Genomic DNA, 21,358 nt, shown 5'->3' on the forward strand with positions numbered 1-21,358 from the left:
TTGGTTTTATAGTTACCAGCACAAGGAAGTGTTTTCAGGAAGAAGCTGTCAATGAACTAAACTTGCACCATAAACAATTCCCGCAATCATGTATTTGGATAAAAAGCGTCGGTGTATCTAGAACAGGGACTGTCTTTCTAGGATGCAAGAATGCATTGAAAGAAAGTCCATCTGCACGTGCAAACGTCAGTCGGTGTGGCACTTCGGAGGCAAAGCTCATTGCAAAATGCAGCTCTGGCGCCGAAAAGCGGGACGGGGAAAAGCATCCCCGCGCCAAAAATGGCCGTGAACGGCAACCAGGGGGTGCTGGGAGCAGGGGCGGGCGCCGCCGCAGCACAGGTGGGAGGAGGGGGCCCTGCTGAGGAGCTCCCCGCTGCCTCCGGTCACCCCCCGGCTGGGGGCCTGCGGGTCACGCGGCGGCGGGGACCGGGGACGTTCAGGAAGGTCCTGCCGCGGCTCCTGCTGGTCGCCATCCCCGCCTCCAGGGCGTCTCAGCCTTGCGAGACTAAACCCGCCCCTACCCGTACCGACCCCGCCCAACCCTTCAGCGGCGGGGCACGCCCTGAGGGGCGGTGCAGGCCCAACCGACACGGGGGGCGGGCCACATCGCGGTCCCTCCCGCCCCACCCATCCTCCCCTCGCAGCCAGCCGTGATTGGCGTTCCTCCCGACCAATCTGATGGGAGATCGCCGGCCGCCGCTATTTGCCAGGCCCAAAAAGCTGGAGTGGCAGTGCAGCCGGCCAATAGAGGGTCGCCGTGCCGGGGCGCGGTGCCACCGGTGGCGGGGAGGGGGTGGGACGCACGGCGCGGAGGGCGCGCCGCGGAGGCGGCGGCTGCAACAAGATGGCGGTAGCGGGCAGAGGAGCGGTGTCGGCTGCCGTGAAGCCGATCTTCAGCCGGGACCTGGGCGAGGCGAAGCGGCGTGTGAGGGAGCTGTACCGGGCCTGGTACCGCGAGGTGCCCAACACGGGTGAGGCGTGCGTGCGCGCGCGCGCGCGTGCGTGCATGCATCCGCGGGAGTGCGAGCTCAAGGTCGTAACGGCCACCCCGCAACCGTTGGCTTCCGAAAGGGCCCGTCGCGGGGTTCCGGTTACCCTCCCCCCCCGCCCCGGCCGAGGGGTCCTGCCGCGCCCCGTGGTGCAGCCCTTTTCCCCCGCCCTGGCCCGCTGCCTGTGGGGCAGGTGAACGCGGTTGTTCGTGGCCTTACCGGGGCTGCGGGCTCCCGGCTGCTCCGCGGTGGCCTTGCCCTGAAGGAGGTCTGGATGGGGAACCCCGGTCTCCTCATGCCTCACTTGCCACTTGAGTTCTCCTAGTTAAACAAAAGAGAAATCTAGCTTTAATTTTCCAGATCGGGGATGTGTGGCGTGATTGCCTGCCTGCTTGAAACCGCACGGGGACCCGTGCCATGGCTGTGTCCTTTATTCGTTTTAAATAAATCAAATTAGCGAAGCTGGCAGACGTTGCAAGAACAAATGGCTGTGTAGTGTTTCGTAGGGTTGAGTTGGACATTGTTAGTGGAAAATTGAAAAGCCGTATAGTTGATCTCTTTGGGCGTTCTGTTTTTTGTAGTACACCTATACCAGCTGGACATCACGGTGAAACAGGGGCGTAACAAGGTGCGGGAGATGTTCCTGAAGAATGCCCATGTTAGAGATCCACGGGTGATAGACATGCTGGTTATTAAGGTACAAGCAAGCTATTCCCATTTTGTTGAAGCTGCAGAGAATGTGAGAGCGGCTAATTGGTGGCAAGTGTGGTGGAGGAGAGGGACAGGTTTTCTTCAGCTTGCACTATGAAGGAGTTGCCTCTTGCAATCCAGATTGGCTTATCTATTGGTAAGGGGTGAGGCTGCTTTAGCTTGCAGAGGAATAGGGTCTTAACTCACCTAAGTCAGAGTTGCTAGAATATGGATTTCTGTCACTCAGTATACTGGCTCTTCCAGTTTGCAGATGTTTAAAAGAGGAAGTGTATGCCAAGCAAAGTGATAGTTTAAATACCAAGTTTGTTGTTTGTTTTGTTTTTTCTTTTTTAGAAACAATGGCAGTTAAAGAAAGGGGGAAAAGATGCTGCTAGCTAGTTTACCATTAAAAATTACTTTCCTACTCCCTACACTACTTCCTTAAATTGGGATGTGGTTTTCTTCACTGATTCTGAAACATACATTAGAGTGGCAGTACTGGGTGGGAGGCTGGCTTTGGGTGGCGAAACACTGCAAGTCTGTAACACATCTGGATGTGTCTTGGACCTGAGAGACCTGCTCGGTTTAAAGCAATAATCAGCATACCAAGAGCAGGGCAAGGCTTCAAAATGGGTCTGAGCAACAGAACTGACCTCTGCAGTTCTAATGCATTAGAAGGCTTCCACCCAAGGACTGCTGTGCTCGCCTGTTGTATTTCTTCCACTTCAAGACAGTTAGTCTGTCACTACATGATGAAGAAATCTGGAAACAGAATCCTAGATAATATAGCAGGTGGTAGTTCCAGGCAATCTCATTTTGCCTTGTGCTTCTATCCTCCAAAACCAGTACAATTGGAGTCATGAAGAAGTTATGTTAGTATCTCTGTGGTAGCAATACTGGTGCAAAGCCGTTAGCAGCAATTTTACTTAGTTTTGCAGCTAACTTGGCATTGTTCAAAATAATTAAATAGAGGTGCATGAAAGGTAGGAAAGTTATGTAGACTGTATGGGGGTGCTGATCATGAGAGAAACAAGGCAGGTTCTAAGAAGGGGGCAGGGTCCTTTGTCCATTCCACAGGGCTGGAAAGCTGTGCTGTGGAGACAAGAGACTTGTTAATGTAGGACATGAAGTGACAAAGTCACAAGGCAGGAACAGTAAATATATTTGCGTCACAGTATAGGTGATGCAGGCAGTCTTTAGGAGTACAGAATTGTTGATGCAGTTGTCTTAAGGGTGTTTTTAAGTGCATTCAAAGAATTTTTGTGGTGCTGTATAGTTAGACTCGGGCTCTAACAGAACAAAATTCTTTTGTCTGTGCACAGGGAAAAATGGATCTTCAAGAAACCATTCAGGTATGGAAGCAGAGGACTCATGTCATGAGGTATTTCCATGAGACGGAAACCCCACGACCTAAAGACTTTCTGTCCAAATTCTACGCGGGCCACGATCCCTGAGAGATTTACTGTGTGTCTTCCTGCCTTGTGTTACAAATAAAGTTCTATATAGTAGAAAAAATCTGTACAGAAAGGTTGTATGGTGCATTAGGAGCCTAATGACTAAATGAATCCAGAGTGTGTGCGAGTTGTTGTGATCTGTATGAAGACCTGTGATTTCCTGGCTTTTGCTAGTGTGTATTTTCAGTGGATGGAGTTTGTCCCATCACTTGCTCTGGAGTGTCTGCTGAATAACCACAACCCAGGCTGGCTGTGGGGCTTTCTGCCTAGCCTGCAGCCCCGAGTATAGGTGTTAGCTCTGTGGAAGAAAGAGCAGAAAAGTCAGCGTAGTTGCAGAAACCTTCTTGTGCTTGAGGCCCATCTGTATTCATGCAGTGTTTTGCAATTTCATGCTATGAGTTTGTTGACCTTGTGTTTTTTACTTGGTCACTATTCTCCGTTTACTTCCTTACGGAGAATGGCGTAAAATCCAATAGGCAAATAAAGCTCTTTGTGCAATAAGAAGATCAGCAGAGTCTATTTCCCTGCTGCAAAATGAAATTACATGGACAAACGGGGTTTTGTACTGTTGCCTAGAAGGGGGAGGGATCTGTAAAAGGTTCTGATGCTTAGCAGAAGATGGTGCCCTACCATCACCTCCTTACCTGAATCAGGAATTACTAGCTCCCTTTTGAGAAGGGCAAGAACTTGTTCTTTCACCAGCACCAGTGAGAAAGCATTTTCAGCAGATAACTTGGTGCTGGAGCTCCCCCGTGTGTGATCAGCGCTGAATCGTTGTACTATGCTCAAACTGCTTTTTGTCCTTGCCTAAATACTGGGGCCTTCTCCCGTGCGTGAGGATGGTAAAGCAGCACTGCTCAGGGATAGCACTCCTCAGGGATGTGTACATGTGTGTCCCTAGGAGCTGTGGGGGTGGGGTGTTCCCAGGGGCAGAGTTGAAGAAGGAACATGGCCAGGAAGGGGCTGGGAGACCTGGTGAGATAAAGCAGTGCTATGGAGTGTGTCTGTACAGAAAACAGGAGCAGGAGCATGTTTGGCTGCCAAGAATGGGTGAACTGAGCACCCCATACTCAGGCAGCCTTGGGGAAGGAGGGGCAACTTGGGTACTGAGTGACTCAAGAACCTGCCAGCTGCCTTCCCCAGCAGCTGTAGGGGTTGCTCAGATTGCAGCTCCCTTTTCTCTCAGCGGCCATATTGGAAAGTTACAGAGCAAACATCAAAAGCTGTGCCAAGTAATAGGGAGCAAATGTGGCTGTCTGAACTACACACTCTGCTTATGTGTGTTTGTGTGACGTTGAAAGGAACTTTTTAGAAGCTACATGAACACTGAAGGGAAGAGCGGGCTGTCAGGAGAAGAGGCCAGATCTAGTGACTAGAAACCATGAGACACTGGAGCAATGCTGGCTTAAAAAAATAATTGTATATAGTTTAACCTTTCAAGCTATTTGAGAAAACAGCTGGTCCAGTGTGACTGAATATACTCTCTGCATGCCCTAGCAGTAGAGAAGACCTTTTAAGTCTATTATGCAAGGATTTAATTGCAATAGCAAACGCTTCTATGAAAAGAGTTAAAGTTTATACACAGTTAAGAAAATAAATATACTGGGGCTCATACAGAAGGAAGTACTGAACTGCCTAGGAAATACTAGGTAGTTGGAGCCAGAGCATTCAGAGTTCTTCACTGTTTACAGATTAAATGCTGTAACATGTATCAGCACATTAGTTTTAACCTTTTACCAAACATACTCAAAACTTTTAGCTCTGCAATAATACTGTATTTAACCCTCAGAGATGTGAAATTAATGATGCAGTCTCCACCAGACGTGCCTGCAGAGTGCTAGGTTGTAAATCAACGTGACTTGAACCGCCACGCCAGCATTAGTATGCACTCCATTCTCTCAGTGGGGCTGTGTTATGGGGCTGCTGCTTCCTCTAGGATGGCTGTCATATACTGGAAGTGAGTACTGAGCTACAAAAAGGGCTTATAAAGAGGACGTAAATATGAAGAGAGTCTCCCTACTGGAACAGATGTATGGAGGCAGAGAATTTAAGACAGAAATGCTAGGTCACAGGCACGTAATCTATAAAAACACAAGACCAAAGTAATTAATCTCAATCTCTTAATCTTTAATTGTTTCCCATATTGCTAATGAAAGGAATCCCAAGCAGTCTTTGATGAGGTGAGTGTGTGTGTGCAAGGATGCAGGGCCTATCAAGCACTTCCTTCAACCCTGATGGACAGGTTTCTGTCATACAGACATGTGCAGGACGCTCAGTGGCAAAGGGGATGCAGAGCCCCCTGTCCTGTTCAGGAAGGATGAAACACAGGTGACAGATGTTGGAACCATTGCTTTGTCGATGGTTTTCTCCCTTCTGTTCTTCCATTACAGTTCTGCAAATAGAATAATAAGCCATTACTCTTCAGATACACCGTACTGAGCTCTGGTCTGTACCCTCCCCCTGAACCACACAAGGCGAGCGTTTAAATAAAAGGAGTTTCTCACAGGCCATTGCAGTCTTTACAACCTTTTAATTATCGGGTTTTAGCTGCACATTGCATGCTGGAAAATCTCTATCGAACGGAATACATACACCAAACTGATTACTAAACAACACTATTTACAACAACTTCTTTAAAACAACTTCCTTGTTCTGTAAAGAATGAAACGGACCCAAACTCAAGTCTTTATACAAGGGCAAACCAAATGGAATAGCATAAAATGGAGGTAAGTGTAGTGTACTGTAGATAAAGGAAGAGCAGAAATAATTCACCTTTATCTGATGAGTCTGAATAGTCCAACTACTCTGGAGATCAGTGTTGTCACACCCACACCCAGTTTGTCCTGATGGGTTCTGGAGGTTTCTCAGATTGTTCACCTCTGTCAGAATTTAATTTCCTTTTAAGATAGTCATTCTGTGAGTTAGCAGAAGACTTTAAACAGGTAAACGTGTAATAATGCTGAAGTCCCTCTCTTCTGTCTGCAGTACAGTCCCTCACTCGCTACACCTTATTTCTGATTCTGATGACAAGATCTAAACCACTAACAGTTTACTCTGATCTCTAATAAATGTATGTTGCAGAGGTTTCACATTCAGACACCAGTCTGGCCTACTCCAGTACAAAGGAATAAAAAAGTTCGCAGTCAGAGGCAATACAGCTGCAGGAGTCCCTGTGTCTAACTGCAAATGCGTCTTTCACAGCTGTTTCTGTCAGTAGTTCCGAGATTCTCCTCCCTGCCCCCAGCCAAACAGGAAGCACAAATAAATAGATTGCCGGGGGTGTTAATAACATACCCTTTAATCATCATCGTCGTCATCCTCTGGGACAAAGATATCATGTTCTTCAAGTAAGGCTGCAAAGTTCTTACTGATCTGAGTCCCAACGTAGAGGAAAGGGATCACAACACTGAACACTCTGAGGAGGCCGAAGGGCGTCTGCAAGGAGTCGATTGGAAAAGATTAACCTTTACCAGCAAGGTGCACTTTGGCCGAACCTCCGTGCTCCCTACGGCTCCGCGGGCGCGCAGGGGGCCGGGGGAGCGGCGACAAGAGCGGCTCGCCGCCGCTGGCGCCAAACCCGCGGTGACCGCACCGGGCTTTATTATACAACCCCCAGCAGCGGGGGTCCCGGTGCGGGGAACACCGGAGGGCGAGCTGTGCCGGTGGGAAGCGGCTGGGCGGGGGCCTGCCGCCGCCTGTCACTCAATCCCGCCGCCCCGCCCAAAACAGATGCGCCCGCACTGATTGGCCACAGCCGTCACCGTTACGCCACGATTGGCTGCCACTCCCACCCGCTCGCCCCTTGCTCACCTTAACCGGCTTGGGCAAAATGGCGCCGCTGCGGGTGACGGTGGCGCTCCGGGAGGGCACAAGCGACGCGGCCGGGCTGCGGTGCAGGCCGCACCGGCCCGCCCGCCCCGAGTAAGCCGCCGCCGCCGCCAGCAGCCGCCACCCTGCCGCCGCCATCCTCCCTCCTGCCCCTCACCGGGCTCCGTGACGGCCGAGCCGAGGGCGTCACCCGGGGCGGCGGGGCCTCCGGCTCTCGCGAGGCTTGAGAGGGAGGGGCGCGATAGCCGCTGCGCATGCGCGGGACTGGCCTGTGAGGGCCCCGCCGCGGGGTCCCTTCGGGCTCGGTTGTGGAACAACTGGGGAATCCTGGGTTTAGGGAACCCCCCTAAAAACGGACAGGGCGGGGATCGCCAGCCCCCGCAGCCGCCTCCCGTGGGTGCCGGGGGTTCACGGCTTCACCGGCCACGCACGGGCTACAAACCACAACGCTTTATTTGGCTTCACGGCAATAAAATACAAACGTTAACAATGTCTTGAAATGCATCATACAGGTTCCGCGTGTAAAACAAAGGCGCATGCAAAACCGCCTCTTTAAAAAAAAAAAACAACACATGTACCTCAAATAGAAGCACTTCAAAAGGCGGGAGTGTTTCCACAGGTTGCTCGTAGTGTTGCTTGGTAATTGTGCAGATTATAAAGCTTGCTCGGTGCTGGTGAAAGATGCCACTGACACAGGAACGCCACACGTTCCCCGTGGGCTTCAATGGAGGCTATTAAAGTTTCTCTGCAAAGGCAGCTGAGAGGAGTAAGACTGGGGGGGTCACCCACCCCCAAACTAGTAATGCGGTAGCTACTGTAACAGAAAGTGTCTGTTATGTCCACAGTAACTTGTGGCTGTGGCCACAAGTAAAATTTTTAGGTTACTCTTATCGCTAGGACCTGTATTCAGTGGAGAACATCACTGCAGTTGTTTTATAAAAAGATGAATGTACAGAAGTAAAACACCACATTATGGGCCTCACTCGGAAATCCCAGCCTCAGAAAAATACAAGGATTTCATCAACTATTTTAGCAGGATTGGGAGTCCTTGGCACAGCATACAAAGGCCATGTCAGAATCTCCCTCCCTCTTTCAGTCTTCAATTTCTTTTTAAATACAAGCATTCAGATTCAAGCATTTTCCTCTCATCTCTTTAGCATTATTATGCTAAAGAAAAACTCTTAAAAAGGACTTGACTTCAGTACTTTAAAAAAAGCAGCCATTCATCTTTAGTGTTCAGCCCCCACCTTTTCCTAGGGAACCTGTTTTGTGCTGCCCAGATACTTTCTTTTTTAAAAAATAATAAGGGAAAGTGAAGGCAGGAGGTGAAACAGTCCAAACCTGAATGACCAAAGAAACTGCGTGGCAATCAGTCTCACTTTGCTGTAGGGGACAATGAAAATTCTCTGCTTCCCCTGTCATGATCTCTGCCTGCAGACAGGGAGGCTGCTCCATTAGGCAGATGCATGTGCAATCTCAGGAAGCTGAAATCCAGACCTTCTGGCCCGGGGCTGCTTCAAAGGCACTGCCAGCACAGCTGATCCTCAGCCGAGCTGGTTTGATAACCTCCATGTCAGAGGAGGTGGCAGAGCAACCAGGTGCTTCCTGCCTAATGGAGGAGCAAGCATCAGTGGTCACTAAAAAAAAATCTGTACTCCAGTATAATTTTGGGCATGGCTCCAATTATGGTTCTTTTTACTCATGAAAGGGCTATCCCTGCTTTCTGAGTGGGATGGTGAGGAGGCCCTGACCAAGTGCATTCTAAGTCATGCAGTGCTTTGGAGACCTAGAACAGCCCAGGCATGGACAGCTGGGCCCAGCAAAAAGACTGTTCAGGATTCAACCATTTTCTCAGCACTGGAGAATAAAACACAAAATTATTCCAAATGTGATCAGGCAGAAAGCAGAGCGCAGCTCCTCATTTGCAGGATTTAGGATTGAGTTGAGATATGTACTAATGCAAAAGCAGGTAGTGTGGAAATTGTGCCATTTGAATGGGACAGCTTAAAGTATTAAATATAAGCTCTCTAGTAGTGTTACTAGCACAATCCTGGCTTATTAAAGCAAACTAAGCTTATTAAAAGTGAAACTGCCCTTAAATGAATAATATTGTTTCAATTCCATTTCTGACAGAACTGGCTTTGTTAATTAATTTCCCCTTTCAAGTTACTCCTGATTCTTGGGTCTCATGTAGAAACTGCCATTCCATTTTGATTTATTTTGGAAGTTAAACCTTTACCATCAAACTGCCTTCTGTAAGCCTGAGACATCAGGAATATTCTTCTCTCTGTACTACATTAAAAAACAACAACAACAAAAACCAACAAACCAACAGAAAAATGCTTGCCAAATCTGACCCTGGCCCCACTCAGAGCAAGGAAGCACCAGGTGGTGCCATCCCCTGATGCTGCTGCCCTGCCATGGGGAAGGGGACAGGTTCCCAGCCAGGAATGCTGCAGCACTGAACTATTTAAGCAGCAGGTAGGGACGCAGAGCTGGCCTGTAAGTCCATCCAGCTGGGCTGCTGACAGCTGTGGCCACCTCCTCCTTGTTCTTCTGAACTGTTTTCACTTATAAGCAGAATAAAAATAATCCTCCCAAACTCAAAGAGCCCTACTGTGAGGAAATGCAGACACTAACTGGAGATAACTGGATTGCATCGCTTGTATGTGAAGGTTACACTCCCACTGCCCAAAGCCATATTTGTAATATCTGATTTAAGATCTGATTTCCTCTAGTATACCATTGAGCCATAATTAGGCAGGAGGCTGGAAGCTCATCATCCACAGCTACCAGAGATATATTTGTAAAGGCACCAAAAGTTAATGGAAGTCATTTGATTTCTGCATTTACAATCTCTAATGGCTATTGTAAAATATTAAGCTGAGTGCGTTTAACTCCAGAAAGGCAAATAGGTTCCTACCAGTCATGACCTGGAATAGCCTCTTGCTTTCCTAGCAAGGCTCCTTAATAAAACAAGGCCATAAAAACAGGTTTAACACTGTTAGACAGGAAGCACCAGGCTGCTTCGCGTATTTTTTTCTGCTTTGAAAAACAGCCCTTGCCAAGAGGATATGGGAGAAGATTTATCAACCCCATCTCCGGGGTGCTGCAGCCCCAGGACTCAGCACCCACCTACTTATACCATCTGCCTCATGAACAAGGTTTCTGACCTACTGGCAAAGCACAAGTCTGTTTCTGTAGTGAGGTGACAGGCGTGCTTCCCTGCAGCCCTCCTCACCCGCCAGGAGGATGGGACATGCTCCAGAGAGCAGCTGAGTGATGCTGACAAAATCAGAGGCAGGTCAGGTGCCGGCTTTGGTAGAAGGCAGCAATACGGCTTTGACGCTAGAGGGGCAAGCCTGCCGACTGCTGACACACAGTCAGTCGGTGCAACCTGTAACTCACTCCATCTTCACTTCTCCTCCTGGGGCCAGCCCTCTCCTCCTCCCCACTCCTCCACAGCCTCTCCTCTGACTGCGCAGCTCTGCCACAACAGGAGCCCTATATGGTACTTTGCAGGAGCTACAGTCTGTGCAGAGGCTGATAAATTAACTTCTGGCAAGGCAAAGAGGCTTTAGTGTCCCTGTTTTGGAACACGGAATGCTTATGCTGGAGACATTAACAGGCTTGGCTACTGCACAGCAGAGTCCAGATCAGCCTTGGGGAGCTCCTGGTCCTCGCTGTTGCTTCAGACCAGGCTCAGTGTCTCCATTTCAGCCTTGCTGCTGAGCTCAGGCACCCAAGGAGACGGATGCAAGCCCATGAAAACCACATCATGAGGGATTTTGCAGGGAGGAGGGTTAGTGCAGATAAAAAAAAACTATATGAGAGCCCAGTCCTCATTGCCCTGGCTGCTGGGCCAGCCACAGCCATGGCAGCTCACATGTGTTCTGTGGTGAGAGAGGCACAAGGCTGGAGGCACCCGCCAGGGCCAATGGCCCATCAAAGGCATTTTGTAAGAGCCCAGCCTTATCTGCGGCGAAGGAGCAAAGCAGAAGGACTTCGGCACAAGACCACAGACACTAATAAATGCTGACCTGTGCAAACTTCCACACTGAGAAACAAAACCAAAAAGAAGTGGTGAAGGAGAGGTGGGAGATGAAGCACCCAGAGCATCCACCACGCCAGGACGGTGAGGGGCCAAGCCTGTTGGTTGAGATTCGTTGCATACATGCCAGTTGGGGCCCCCTTCACACCTCGTATCACTAGCAGAGGAGAGTTCAAAGGCAGCTCCCCTGATACTACACACTCTCCAGCTGTATAAAGCCTCATGGAAATGAAATGTGAGGTTTGGGGAAGACCCAGGTCCCTCCCAGATGCCCCGTGAAGCACACATGCACCGCACACTCAGCCATCGACCAGGGCAGAGGGAAAGCAGCGTCCCTCTCTTCACTCTTCCCATGTGGGAGACAAGCTGCTGGGCATCGGCTGGGTGGTGGCCTGCACCCCCAGTCACGGGTGTCCCCTCTTCTGCCTCTCCTGCCACTCCCGTCTCAGCGCCGCGATCTCCTGCCCGTACCAGCTGTGCAGCTTGGAGAAGCAGGCCATCTCCAGTGACACTGGGCTCTCCAGCATGGCCGGTGAGAGGCCAGGCACCGGGGACCCTGTGGCGCTGCTGGTGGCCGATCGCCAACGCGGAGGCAGGGGTGGGGGCTTCATGTGCCCCCCATCACGGTCGGGGCAGGTGGCCCCGCTGGGGACGCCACCACCACTACCCCATGTGGAGTAACCGTTCTCCAGGACAGCGGGCTTCTCTGGGAGAGGCAGCAAGGCGGGGTTGGAGAGGTGCCTCTTCCTGCCGGAGGAAGAGGACCTCCGTGGAGACTTGCGACAAGCGGCCAAGCTCTTGCAGGCCTCCTCCAGCTGCTTCTCCAGCTCCCTCACCACCAGCCGCATGTAGTCGAAGCTGGCCCGCGAGAGCGCCTTCACCCAGGCCTCCATGGCAGCCTGCCCATCGGCCACCAGCACGTAAGCCCTGGCGCCGGCATCATCGAAGCGGATGGCAAAGGCGAACTCCTCGGCAGCCTCACACAGCTCCACGGTGCAGCCCTCCAGCACCACCAGCCCCAAGGGCTCCCGGCTTTCCCGCTCCTCGAAGTAGAAGAGGAGGTTGCCCTTGAGGACGAACCAGCGGCGCTGGTAGGAGGTGCCATGGTGGTGCGCATGGTGGTGGTGCCGCTCCACCCGCTTGCGGAGGAAGCCAGCATGGTCGGCGGGCGAGTCGCAGGTGGCATAGTGGGCCACGCTCCGCTCGTTCAGCTTCATTGCCCTGCTTAGAAGCAGAGGAAGAGAGGGGGAAGAAGTCAGCTCAGGGTGAGAAACATCTCACCTGCTCTGCCAGGAGAGGCCTGATCCTGCCCCGAGCCTGGCACGGGGAAACGGAGCCCCAACTCCAGCAGCCAGTGCTGCAGGATAGCATCTAACCCAGCAAGTACTCCTGCAATGGGCAGGGTGGTTCCTCGCTGCTGCGGAGAGGAAGTCATCACCAAAGCCCCACCACCAAGACACCTGCCTTCTCCGGGAACGACAACACCGCTGTTTCCTTTCTTGTTCCACAAGTGACCTACTTTGCTGGATTTTTATGGGACACATCAAAGAAATTTGCCTCTGTGCCTGCGAGGCATTCATTTAGCTCTTTTCTCTATTATAGGGCAGGATAAGGAGGGTGTGTTCAGACCCAAGGGCTCTGGGATCTCTGAGCACCCTCTCCCTGCTCCCCATCTCCACACAGGACCACCCATTCCCACCAGCCCTCCCGGCAGCAGCACCCCTAGCCCCAGCAGGTTAACCAGCAGTGGGGCGCAAGGTGCCGTACCAGCTGTGCAGGTCAGACCGCAACCCCTTGCCGTCTTCCCTGGACAGGCTGCTCCATTGCCGAGGGCGTCCGAAGCTTCACCGTGCTGAGCCCCATCCCTGGTCAGAGGAAAGGTGACAGAGAGGGAGTCACAAACAAGAACAGTTTGGGACTGAAAGAGCAAAGAGCTGCATTGCCCCAGAAAGCCGTGGCCCTCGCTGCACACGAGCGGCCAGGACTGGGCACTGCAGTCAGGCAGCTCTGGAAACTGGAGTGGCGAAACTGAGGGCACGTGTGTTGGCTTCAAAGTCTGAGCCCCATGCCCACGCTCCTGTGCATTTGGTTTGGTTTTATTAAAAAAAAAACAAAACAAAAAAACTTTTGTAGAAGCACAGCACTGCACCATCTGCAGAGGCCCCGCAGCAGGCGATTCGGCAAGCTGGTAGGTCCCACCGAAGGATGCAGCAAGCACAGCCTTGACACTTCTACAACTGCAAATGGATGTCCAACCGCTAAAACTCTGCATAAAGAAATACGCAGGAAACAAACCACAGCTGCCACTCCCTGGCCAGATCCGGGTGGGGGAAGCTCCCTGCTGCTGAGCAACCTCCACCACCCCTCAGAGACCCCTTCTCCTCCATCAGGACTCATGGGGCAGGGCTCTGAGGACAAGGGGGCACAGCCCCCAGTTGGAAAACGGACAAAAATCCCATCAGATACAAGGAAATGCCGTTCCTTGGGGGGCTGTTTTGCCCTTGGCGCCTCACCCTGAGCAACTTCCAGCCTTGCAGTCTCAGGCTGAAGACAGCGGGTGTCCACTGAGGACAGGATGGCCCACGCCAGCCCTGACATGAGGGGGCTGGGAAGAGGGGGGGAGTCCTGTGGTCCGAATGGGTGGTGCACGCATGTGTGTGCAATGCTGGGGCGGGGGATGTGCGTGCAATGCTGGGGCGGGGGATGTGCGTGCAATGCTGGGGCGGGGGATGTGCGTGCAATGCTGGGGCGGGGGATGTGCGTGCAATGCTGGGCTTTGTGTGCAGTGCTGGGCCGTGTGTGTGTGTGCAACGCTGGGACCTATGTCTTTGTATGTGCACGCGTGTGCAGCTGGGCTGCGTGTCTTTTGTGTGCGTGTGTGCAACTCTGGGCGGCGCGTCCCTGCGTGCCGCCGGGCTGGCAGTGCCCGCGTCTCCCTGTGCCTCTGTGCCGTCTCCCCGCGGACCCCCGCCGCCCCGGCCCGGCCCCGCCGCCCGCCCCCGCCCCACCGCCGCCGCCCCGGCCCGGCCCGGCCCCGCCGGCCCTTGCCCAGCCCCTCACCCCACCGGCGGGACCGCGGACCCTGGCCCGGCCCGGCTCACCTCGGGCCCTTCCTGCTCGTCGGCGCTCCCGGGGCGGCGGGGCGCTGCGGGGCGGCCGCGGGCCGGCCGCCGCCGGGCGGGGGGAGGGCTCCTGCGGCCGCCGGCGCCGGCCCCCGTCCCGCCGCGCCGGCAGCACCGCCCCGCCGGCGGGGAGGCGGCCGGCCCGGAGCAGCTTCCTCCCGAGCCTCTTCGCTCCGCCCGACGCCCCCTTCTGGGGGGGGTACCCCTGGGGTCCCGTCCGGGGGGGACCTACCCCCACCTCCCCTCCTCCCATAGTAACTACTGGGGTGCAGCGGCCCTGCGGTGCGGCGCCGACAGGGCGCCAGTTACGGGGTGCCGCGGCAGTAGGGTGCAATACCAACGGGGTGCAACGACCGTGGGGTGCATTACCCACTAGGTGCAATGCTGAGAGGGCGCCAGTTATGGGGTACCGCAGCAGTAATGTGCAATGCCGACGGGGTGCTAAACCAGCAGGGTGCAATACTGACTGTGGGGTGCACCAGCAGTGGGGTGCAGTGCCAGTGGGATGCAATGTCAATGGGTGCAGTATTGGCGGGGCGGGAGAGTTGTGGGATGCAGCGGCAACGTGTGTAATTGCTGTGGGGCTCAACGGGTCTGTTACTAACGGGGTGCAGCAGCGTGATATATGCTTTTATTTTTACCCAGTATTATCCTGTAGGTTATTAACGATGAGTTTGGGTATAATATTTCATTTGTAGTTTAGAATAATTGGTAGCAGTGAAATGTATCTTAGCAAGATAAGTATGTGTCTTAGGTTGGAACAAGGTGACCTACAAGGAATGTGACATAAAGAACAGACATATGGGCTCAAGGACGAAAAGGAACTAAGGATGAAGACAAAGAGATAAGAAGAGGCTTGTTACCACTAAATTAGGCCAAAGATTATCCAACATACGGAAGGCCGGAAAGCGAACAACAACCAAGGTAGGTAAGACCGGTACTATGGTTTGGCAGATTTACAAGAAGGAAAAGGTGAAAAGTTGAAGTGACTATTGGCCTTCCTCCCCATGACCACCAGAGGAGACCCCCCCCAGGGTCAACAGAGTCTGCGCAAAGAGGAGGGACCGTATGTTAATAAGTCCTCGGAAGTCTCGACCTTTTACTTTACATATGTAGATATGTACATCCCCTTCATGATTATGTATTTGTATGTATATTTAAGTCCTGCCAATGAGTTTTGAGGGATGCACGTTAGAAGGAGCGATCCCCTGTGCATCCGGCGCCGTAAATAAAGAACGCCTGCCTTTTAACTCTACATTGCTGTTACGAGGTTTATTCCCCATTTTCGGTAACAAGCGCAGCGGGGCGGTACCACTGGGCTGCCTCGGCTGCGGGGCGCAGCACCCGTACCCTACAACGGCCGTGGGGTGCCGCAGCAAAGGGGGCGCGATACCGGCCGGGTGGGCGGCTGTGGGGCGCAGCGGCGCCGGCGGCACCGCCGTGCCGAGCCCGGCGGGAGGGAGGCGGGGGCGGGCGGTCAGGTGATGCGGGCGGTACCTTGTGAGCGGGGCCGGGCCGGGGAGAGGCGCTCCGTGCCCCGGCGGCGGCGGCGGCGGGGACAATGCGGGCGGCGGTGCTGAGCGGGCTGGCCCTGGCCCTGGCCCTGGCCTTGGCCTTGGCCTTGGCCTTACCCGTCCGGGCCCTGGAGAACGGGCTGGCGCTCACCCCCCCCATGGGCTGGCTGTCGTGGGAGAGGTTTCGCTGCAACGTGGACTGCCGGACGGACCCCCGCAACTGCATCAGGTCAGGGGGGCGGGGAGCGGAGGGGGGAGCCCTTTCCTCCCCCCCTAACCCCCCACCCGGGGCTCGGCATCCCCCCCTTGCTGCACGGGGGACCAGTCCTGTAGGCCCCTGCCCTAAGGAACCAGCTTGGAAAGGCCAGGCTGGCGTCAGGGGTCTGCCCCGAGCGGATGAACGGGTCGGGTCGGGTCGGGCCCCAGGCCCGGGACAGCTCTGGCACGGTCTGTGTCCCTGGGGTGAGCCCTGCAGCGGCGGGGTCTCGGGGAGCATGGTGGGTGGGAGGCGGCGGGGCTCAGGCACCCCGGTGCTGGGGTTGGAGAGCCCCCTGCACTGAAGGATGTGGCTGGGTTTTGCGGGGTGTCAGAGAAACGCTTCCCCTCGGTGAGATCAGTGAACAGGACATGGACGGAGTTTAAACGGGAGCCCTGGAGACCCTCCCTATGGCCCAGGCCAGCCCTGCACGGTGACCGACCCTCCAGAGCCCCCACTTAGCCCCAAAAACCCACTGGCTGCCTGCAGTCGGTGGGGCATGGAGGTCACAGGGGCTCAGCCTGCCATGTCTCCGTCCTCCTGAACTGCAGCGAGATGCTCTTCTTTGAGATGGCAGACCGCCTGGCAGAGGATGGCTGGAGGGAGCTGGGCTACGAGTACATCAACATTGACGACTGCTGGTCTGCCAAGCAGCGGGACGCGGCGGGACGGCTGGTTGCCGACCCCGAGAGGTTTCCCAGGGGGATTAAGGCCCTGGCTGACTACGTGAGTACCTGCTGGGGGATGGTGGGGGCTGTCTGCATCCCCATGCCACCTGGTTCCTGGGAGGCACCTCGGACCCCCTCGTCCCCTCCTTGCAGCTCTCCTCTCCTTGCAGGTCCACGCCCGGGGCCTGAAGCTGGGCATTTATGGTGACCTGGGCATTTTCACCTGCGGGGGCTACCCAGGCACTACGCTGGACCTTGTGGAGCTAGATGCGCAGACCTTTGCGGAGTGGGGTGTGGACATGCTGAAGCTGGATGGGTGCTACTCATCGGGAGAGGAGCAGGCAAAGGGTAAAGGCTCCCTCCCTGGCTGGTGTTTCTCCCCTTGCCGCTTTGGTCAGGGCAGCTGGCCATCCGCAGAAATGCTTGGCCAGCTTTGGCTCTTACCTCGCATCTCCTGTTGCAGCTCTTGGGCAAAAAGGAGGGAGTTTGGGTGCCCTAGAGCTGGTGTAAGGCAGGCAGCCAGGCTCGCCTGGGGCCCCCTGACCGGGCGGGCTGTGGACACAGGCTGCTCCCAGCTGTCTCCTTCACCACTTGTCTTCTCCTCTCCCTAAGGCTACCCAGAAATGGCGAGGGCCTTGAATGCCACAGGCCGCCCCATCGTTTACTCCTGCAGCTGGCCAGCATATCAGGGGGGGCTCCCCCCCAAGGTAAGGGTTGTCGTGTCCAGTGGCTGTTTCCCGTGTCCCCTGTGTCCTGGGGGAGCTCTTGTTGGAGCTGCAGCCGCTGGGTGCTTATCGCTCTGCCCCTGGTAGGATGGGGCTGCAAGTTCCTGGAGGGGATGTGGCTTCCCTGCCAGGCATCTGGAGATACTCAGGGTTCCCAGTGTGACTAGGTGATGGGAGTTTGGGGGAAGGCGGCCTTGGGGCATGCTGCCTCCACCCCACTCAGCTGGTGTGGGGTTGAATCTGGCAGTCTGTTCTTCTGAGATGGATCTTATCTGGTTTAAGTACTTGAAATAGGATGTTCCTCCTAGTAATGTTTCTTGAAAATTGATAGTGTTTATTTCCTCTTTCACCTTCTGAGTCAATCCTGAGCTGCCCTCATTTTTGCAGCTTGTTATATTTCCCCATGGTCTCTGTGGTTTTTTTGTCAGACATCCTATCATACTGGGATGTGCCCACTCACATGGGGATATGACTCTGTCCTCCTTCATTACATGATATTGCCCTTCTGCACATCCCTGTGCTTTGCAAACACCAAACATCTGGATGCTGCAGCTCTCAACAAGTCTGCCCCTTCTCCTCCACCTTGCAGACCCTGTCCTTTCTCCCTCCTGCCTGACCCTGTGCTCCTCTCCAGGTGAACTACACCGTCCTGGCAGAGGTCTGCAACCTGTGGCGTAACTACGGTGACATCCAGGACTCCTGGGACAGTGTACTTTCCATCCTGGACTGGTTCTCCAAACACCAGGATGTGCTGCAGCCAGCGGCTGGCCCTGGCCACTGGAATGACCCGGACATGGTGCGGCTGGGTGGTGGGTGTGCTGACCCTGGCTGGGGATGGGGATTCTCCAGGGATCCCCTTCTAGGGGCAGGACAAAGGAAGAGCGCCAGGAGCAGGAACCCTCTTGCAGTAGAGAGGCAAAGCTCGTGTTGCCCTTTGCTAAGCTGTGGGAAAAGCCTGTGGCTGCAAGGAACACTTTGCTGCTTAAGTATACCTGTCCTGTTGTCCCGGTGTCCTTGTCCTTCCCTGCACAGCCTGAGGGGGAATAGTGGTGAAGGGAAGGGTGTTAGTGAGTGCATTTGAATGTGTGCTGATGGCTCAGCACCTGGAGTGGGGGGGGGGGGGGGGGGGGGGAGGGAATGATGTCCCAGCAGTGCTAGGTTGCAAAAGTGTGTGAGGTTTCCCATGTGTGCTTCCCACCAGCAAGCTGCAGCATCTCAAAGTGTGGCAAACAGACCAATTTCTAACCCTCTTCTGCCTCTTGTCTTTTCCCCCTCCAGCTCATCATTGGAAACTTTGGCCTTAGCTTTGAGCAGTCCCGCTCCCAAATGGCCTTGTGGACAGTGATGGCAGCTCCACTCCTCATGTCCACGGATCTCCGCACCATCTCCCCGAGCGCCAAGGAGATCCTGCAGAACCGCCTGATGATCCAGATCAACCAGGACCCGCTGGGAATCCAGGGGCGCAGGATTGTCAAGGTTAGGGGGAAGACAGACGTGTTTGGGAGAGCAGACAGGAGCAGCATGGGGTGTCACAATAAGGAGGGAGACAGAGGTGATGCAAAGAAACACGAGTGGGAGAGCTGTGGGAACTGGGGACCTGCTGGCATAGCAGCCCCACAGGGCAAGGACAGAAGTTATGGGCCAGCAGTGTTGGTCCCAGCAGCTCTGCCTCACCCACCCATCCCCACCCCTAGGAGGAATCCCACATCGAGGTGTTCCTGCGCCCACTGTCCCGGGGTGCCAGCGCCCTCGTCTTCTTCAGCCGGAGGACAGATATGCCCTTCCTCTACAACACCAGCCTGGCCAAGCTCCATTTCCCTGAGGATGCCGTGTATGAGGTGAGTCCCACTGGCATGGTGCATGGTGGGGCAGCCCCACAGGACCTGGATCTCCCTCTTTGCAGCTTCCCCTGTTGACACCCTGTGTGTTTTTTGGGGGAAGGACTCCCACTCCCTGCCTCCAGGACAAAGGGGCAGCTGCCCATTGGGTCACCCTCCTGTTGCCCACTGGTGTGCCCCATCCCGCCATGCCATGTCAGTGACTATGGCTGGACCTCAAGATGTCTGTGGAAATCCTGGTAGCCACCATCTCTGTATTCCAGGTACAAGACGTGTACAGTGGGAAGATCATCAGTGGCTTGACGACGGGAGACAGCTTCTCGGTCATTATTAACCCCTCGGGGGTGGTGATGTGGTATCTCTATCCCACGGCGCTCCCAGCACAGCCCCAGCACGTTGTCAGACAGCAAGCCCCTGGTGAGGGTTTCCACCCGGTCCTCCTGTGACGAGGCTCAGCAGATGGGGGTGTGGGTCAGTGCTGGGGTGAGCGGCAAGACCCTGGGGCCCTTCACTGCACAAGTGCCTTTTGCTGGTGTGCCCAGCAGTGCTGTGGAGTGACCATAAGGTCACTCCTCTGGTAACAGCTTGATGATGTCTATCTGGTCTGCATAAAGCAGGATTTCTTGTTACCCACCTCCTAAGGGTGTGCAGAGCGTGATTCCTCAATGATTGCAAAACCCTTTGAAATCCGCCTGTGGAAGATGCCATACAAGCAGCATCTAGCCACTGCTGGAGTTCGTCAGCTCTGACACCCAAGCACTTCACTGCTTTGACCTGAGCATCACCAACCACTGCAGGGGCTGTTTGAACTATGCCTGTAGAAAGGCCTTGGATGCTTTAGTATCTTCTATGGCGGTGATCCCCCACCCTCCCTGACCCACCTACCGCTCCATGTGTAATGGCATTAGCCTCAAGCAGGCCTCACCACCTTCTTTCCTCTGCTCTAATCAGCTTGGCTTAGAATAATGGGCTGTCAATAGGGCTGCACCCTTCCCATGTACTCTCCCCAGGACCAAGCACTCCTGGAGGCATAATGGTCCTGTGCAGAGATGCTTTGCTTGCAGGCCTGAGCCTCCTGCCAGGAGCCTGGAGGCCAGCACTACTCCAGCCTAGCATGCATGCTAGCATCAGATTAAAGACCCTCTGGTATCAGTTTACAGCACAGCAGAGCAAAAAAAAAAAAGACCTGAACTGGCCAGGCACAACCACAGCAGCCTTGCTGTGGTATAGCACAAAAACTGCAGAGCAATAGTGTGTTGTGCACGAGCAGTGCTGGGAAGATGCTGATACTCAGTTGAGGTCTTTTGAGCTGGGAGATGGTCACAGGTGCCTTCCAAACTGCAAGCTCCATACTGTTCTTGCTCTAGCAGGAAATTCCTGCTAAAAGAGGCCTCAGGCCCTCCTCCAGTGGGCTGAACACTCAGGGTTTCTCAGGGAAAGGCTCCTCCTTCTCCCAAGGGCAGCTACCTCCACTATCTATTAAACTGGATGTGAGCAGCAGGACACACTCTAGAGCCCTTAATTGCTTCACCTTCATACAGCACACATCCTACAGAGGAGTCACAGGTGAGCCATGGCCCACCCCAACTGTCCCAGAGGTGGGTGCAGCATTTGTGAAGATTTCCTCTAAAGACTGTAGCTCAGGGAGATGGACAAGATTAAGCCTCAAACCAGAAAAATACCTTATTTTAGATTAGCTTCCCCCATCCCTCACACCCCCACCCCCCCCCCCCCCCCCCCCCAAAAAAAAAGGAACTCTCCCTTTCCTGTGCAGATGATGAAGGAGGGTTGGGTGCCCACACCAGTTCCTGCAGGACCAAGTGACTGATTCTGGCCCCTTCCAGAAACTTTATCTGAGTGCAGCAGCAAGACACTGAACACGATGCTTGCAGTGCTAACAGGAAAGGATGAATGCATTCATGTCTTTATACAGCAGCTGGCTTTGTTCTTGGGGAGTGATTGAGACAAATTAACTGAAATAAAAGGGAAGCAGGTCACAGGCTCTCTGTTTCATGTTTATTCAGTGTTACTAGCTATAGCTACATTGTTAATGTAGGATTTCAGGGTCAGTACCTCAAAACAGGAACAACTATGCTAAAAAAGAGACATTTCCTGTCAGAAGCCGGACTGAGTAGAAAACTGCTTTTCTGTAGTTACACCATGTTCAGCAGGGCACCAGCTTTCCTTGGCACACGGGGAAACTCAGATTTTACAGTCCTCACT

General features: G+C 54.1%; 4 protein-coding genes across 8 annotated transcripts; 2 read left to right on the forward strand and 2 right to left on the reverse strand.

The window, feature by feature from the left end:
* Positions 1-797: 797 nt before the first annotated feature.
* On the forward strand, positions 798-3,194 carry NDUFA6 (NADH:ubiquinone oxidoreductase subunit A6). Its single transcript, XM_064453318.1, has 3 exons — positions 798-971; positions 1,571-1,686; positions 3,002-3,194. The coding sequence occupies exons 1-3, from the start codon at positions 845-847 to the stop codon at positions 3,131-3,133; spliced, it is 375 nt and encodes a 124-aa protein (XP_064309388.1). The 5' UTR covers positions 798-844; the 3' UTR covers positions 3,134-3,194.
* A 2,045-nt stretch (positions 3,195-5,239) lies between these two features.
* SMDT1 (single-pass membrane protein with aspartate rich tail 1) lies at positions 5,240-7,187 on the reverse strand. Its single transcript, XM_064453321.1, has 3 exons — positions 6,944-7,187; positions 6,428-6,568; positions 5,240-5,525 (listed from the first exon to the last, which is right to left on the reverse strand). Exons 1-2 carry the CDS (start codon positions 7,097-7,099, stop codon positions 6,431-6,433), a joined length of 294 nt encoding a protein of 97 aa, XP_064309391.1. The 5' UTR covers positions 7,100-7,187; the 3' UTR covers positions 5,240-5,525; positions 6,428-6,430.
* Positions 7,188-7,396: 209 nt separating this feature from the next.
* PHETA2 (PH domain containing endocytic trafficking adaptor 2) lies at positions 7,397-14,239 on the reverse strand. Of its 4 annotated transcripts, none has more exons than XM_064453301.1 (4): positions 14,114-14,196; positions 13,130-13,249; positions 12,780-12,877; positions 7,397-12,233 (listed from the first exon to the last, which is right to left on the reverse strand). In XM_064453301.1, the coding sequence occupies exon 4, from the start codon at positions 12,227-12,229 to the stop codon at positions 11,417-11,419; it is 813 nt and encodes a 270-aa protein (XP_064309371.1). In that variant the 5' UTR covers positions 12,230-12,233; positions 12,780-12,877; positions 13,130-13,249; positions 14,114-14,196; the 3' UTR covers positions 7,397-11,416. The 4 variants fall into 4 exon arrangements, with proteins under 4 accessions (XP_064309371.1, XP_064309368.1, XP_064309364.1 ...); XM_064453298.1 differs by having other exon boundaries at positions 13,130-13,278; XM_064453294.1 differs by lacking the exon at positions 13,130-13,249 and having other exon boundaries at positions 14,114-14,239.
* A 1,385-nt stretch (positions 14,240-15,624) lies between these two features.
* Positions 15,625-21,137, forward strand: NAGA (alpha-N-acetylgalactosaminidase). Of its 2 annotated transcripts, XM_064453329.1 has the most exons (9): positions 15,625-15,877; positions 16,456-16,630; positions 16,743-16,920; positions 17,185-17,279; positions 17,932-18,093; positions 18,576-18,773; positions 18,992-19,135; positions 19,399-19,618; positions 20,910-21,137. In XM_064453329.1, the coding sequence occupies exons 1-8, from the start codon at positions 15,696-15,698 to the stop codon at positions 19,579-19,581; spliced, it is 1,317 nt and encodes a 438-aa protein (XP_064309399.1). In that variant the 5' UTR covers positions 15,625-15,695; the 3' UTR covers positions 19,582-19,618; positions 20,910-21,137. The 2 variants fall into 2 exon arrangements, with proteins under 2 accessions (XP_064309399.1, XP_064309395.1); XM_064453325.1 differs by lacking the exon at positions 20,910-21,137 and having other exon boundaries at positions 19,399-20,860.
* Positions 21,138-21,358: the final 221 nt, after the last annotated feature.

This window comes from Phalacrocorax carbo, chromosome 1 (genome assembly GCF_963921805.1).
Source record: "Phalacrocorax carbo chromosome 1, bPhaCar2.1, whole genome shotgun sequence".
NCBI lineage: Eukaryota > Metazoa > Chordata > Aves > Suliformes > Phalacrocoracidae > Phalacrocorax > Phalacrocorax carbo.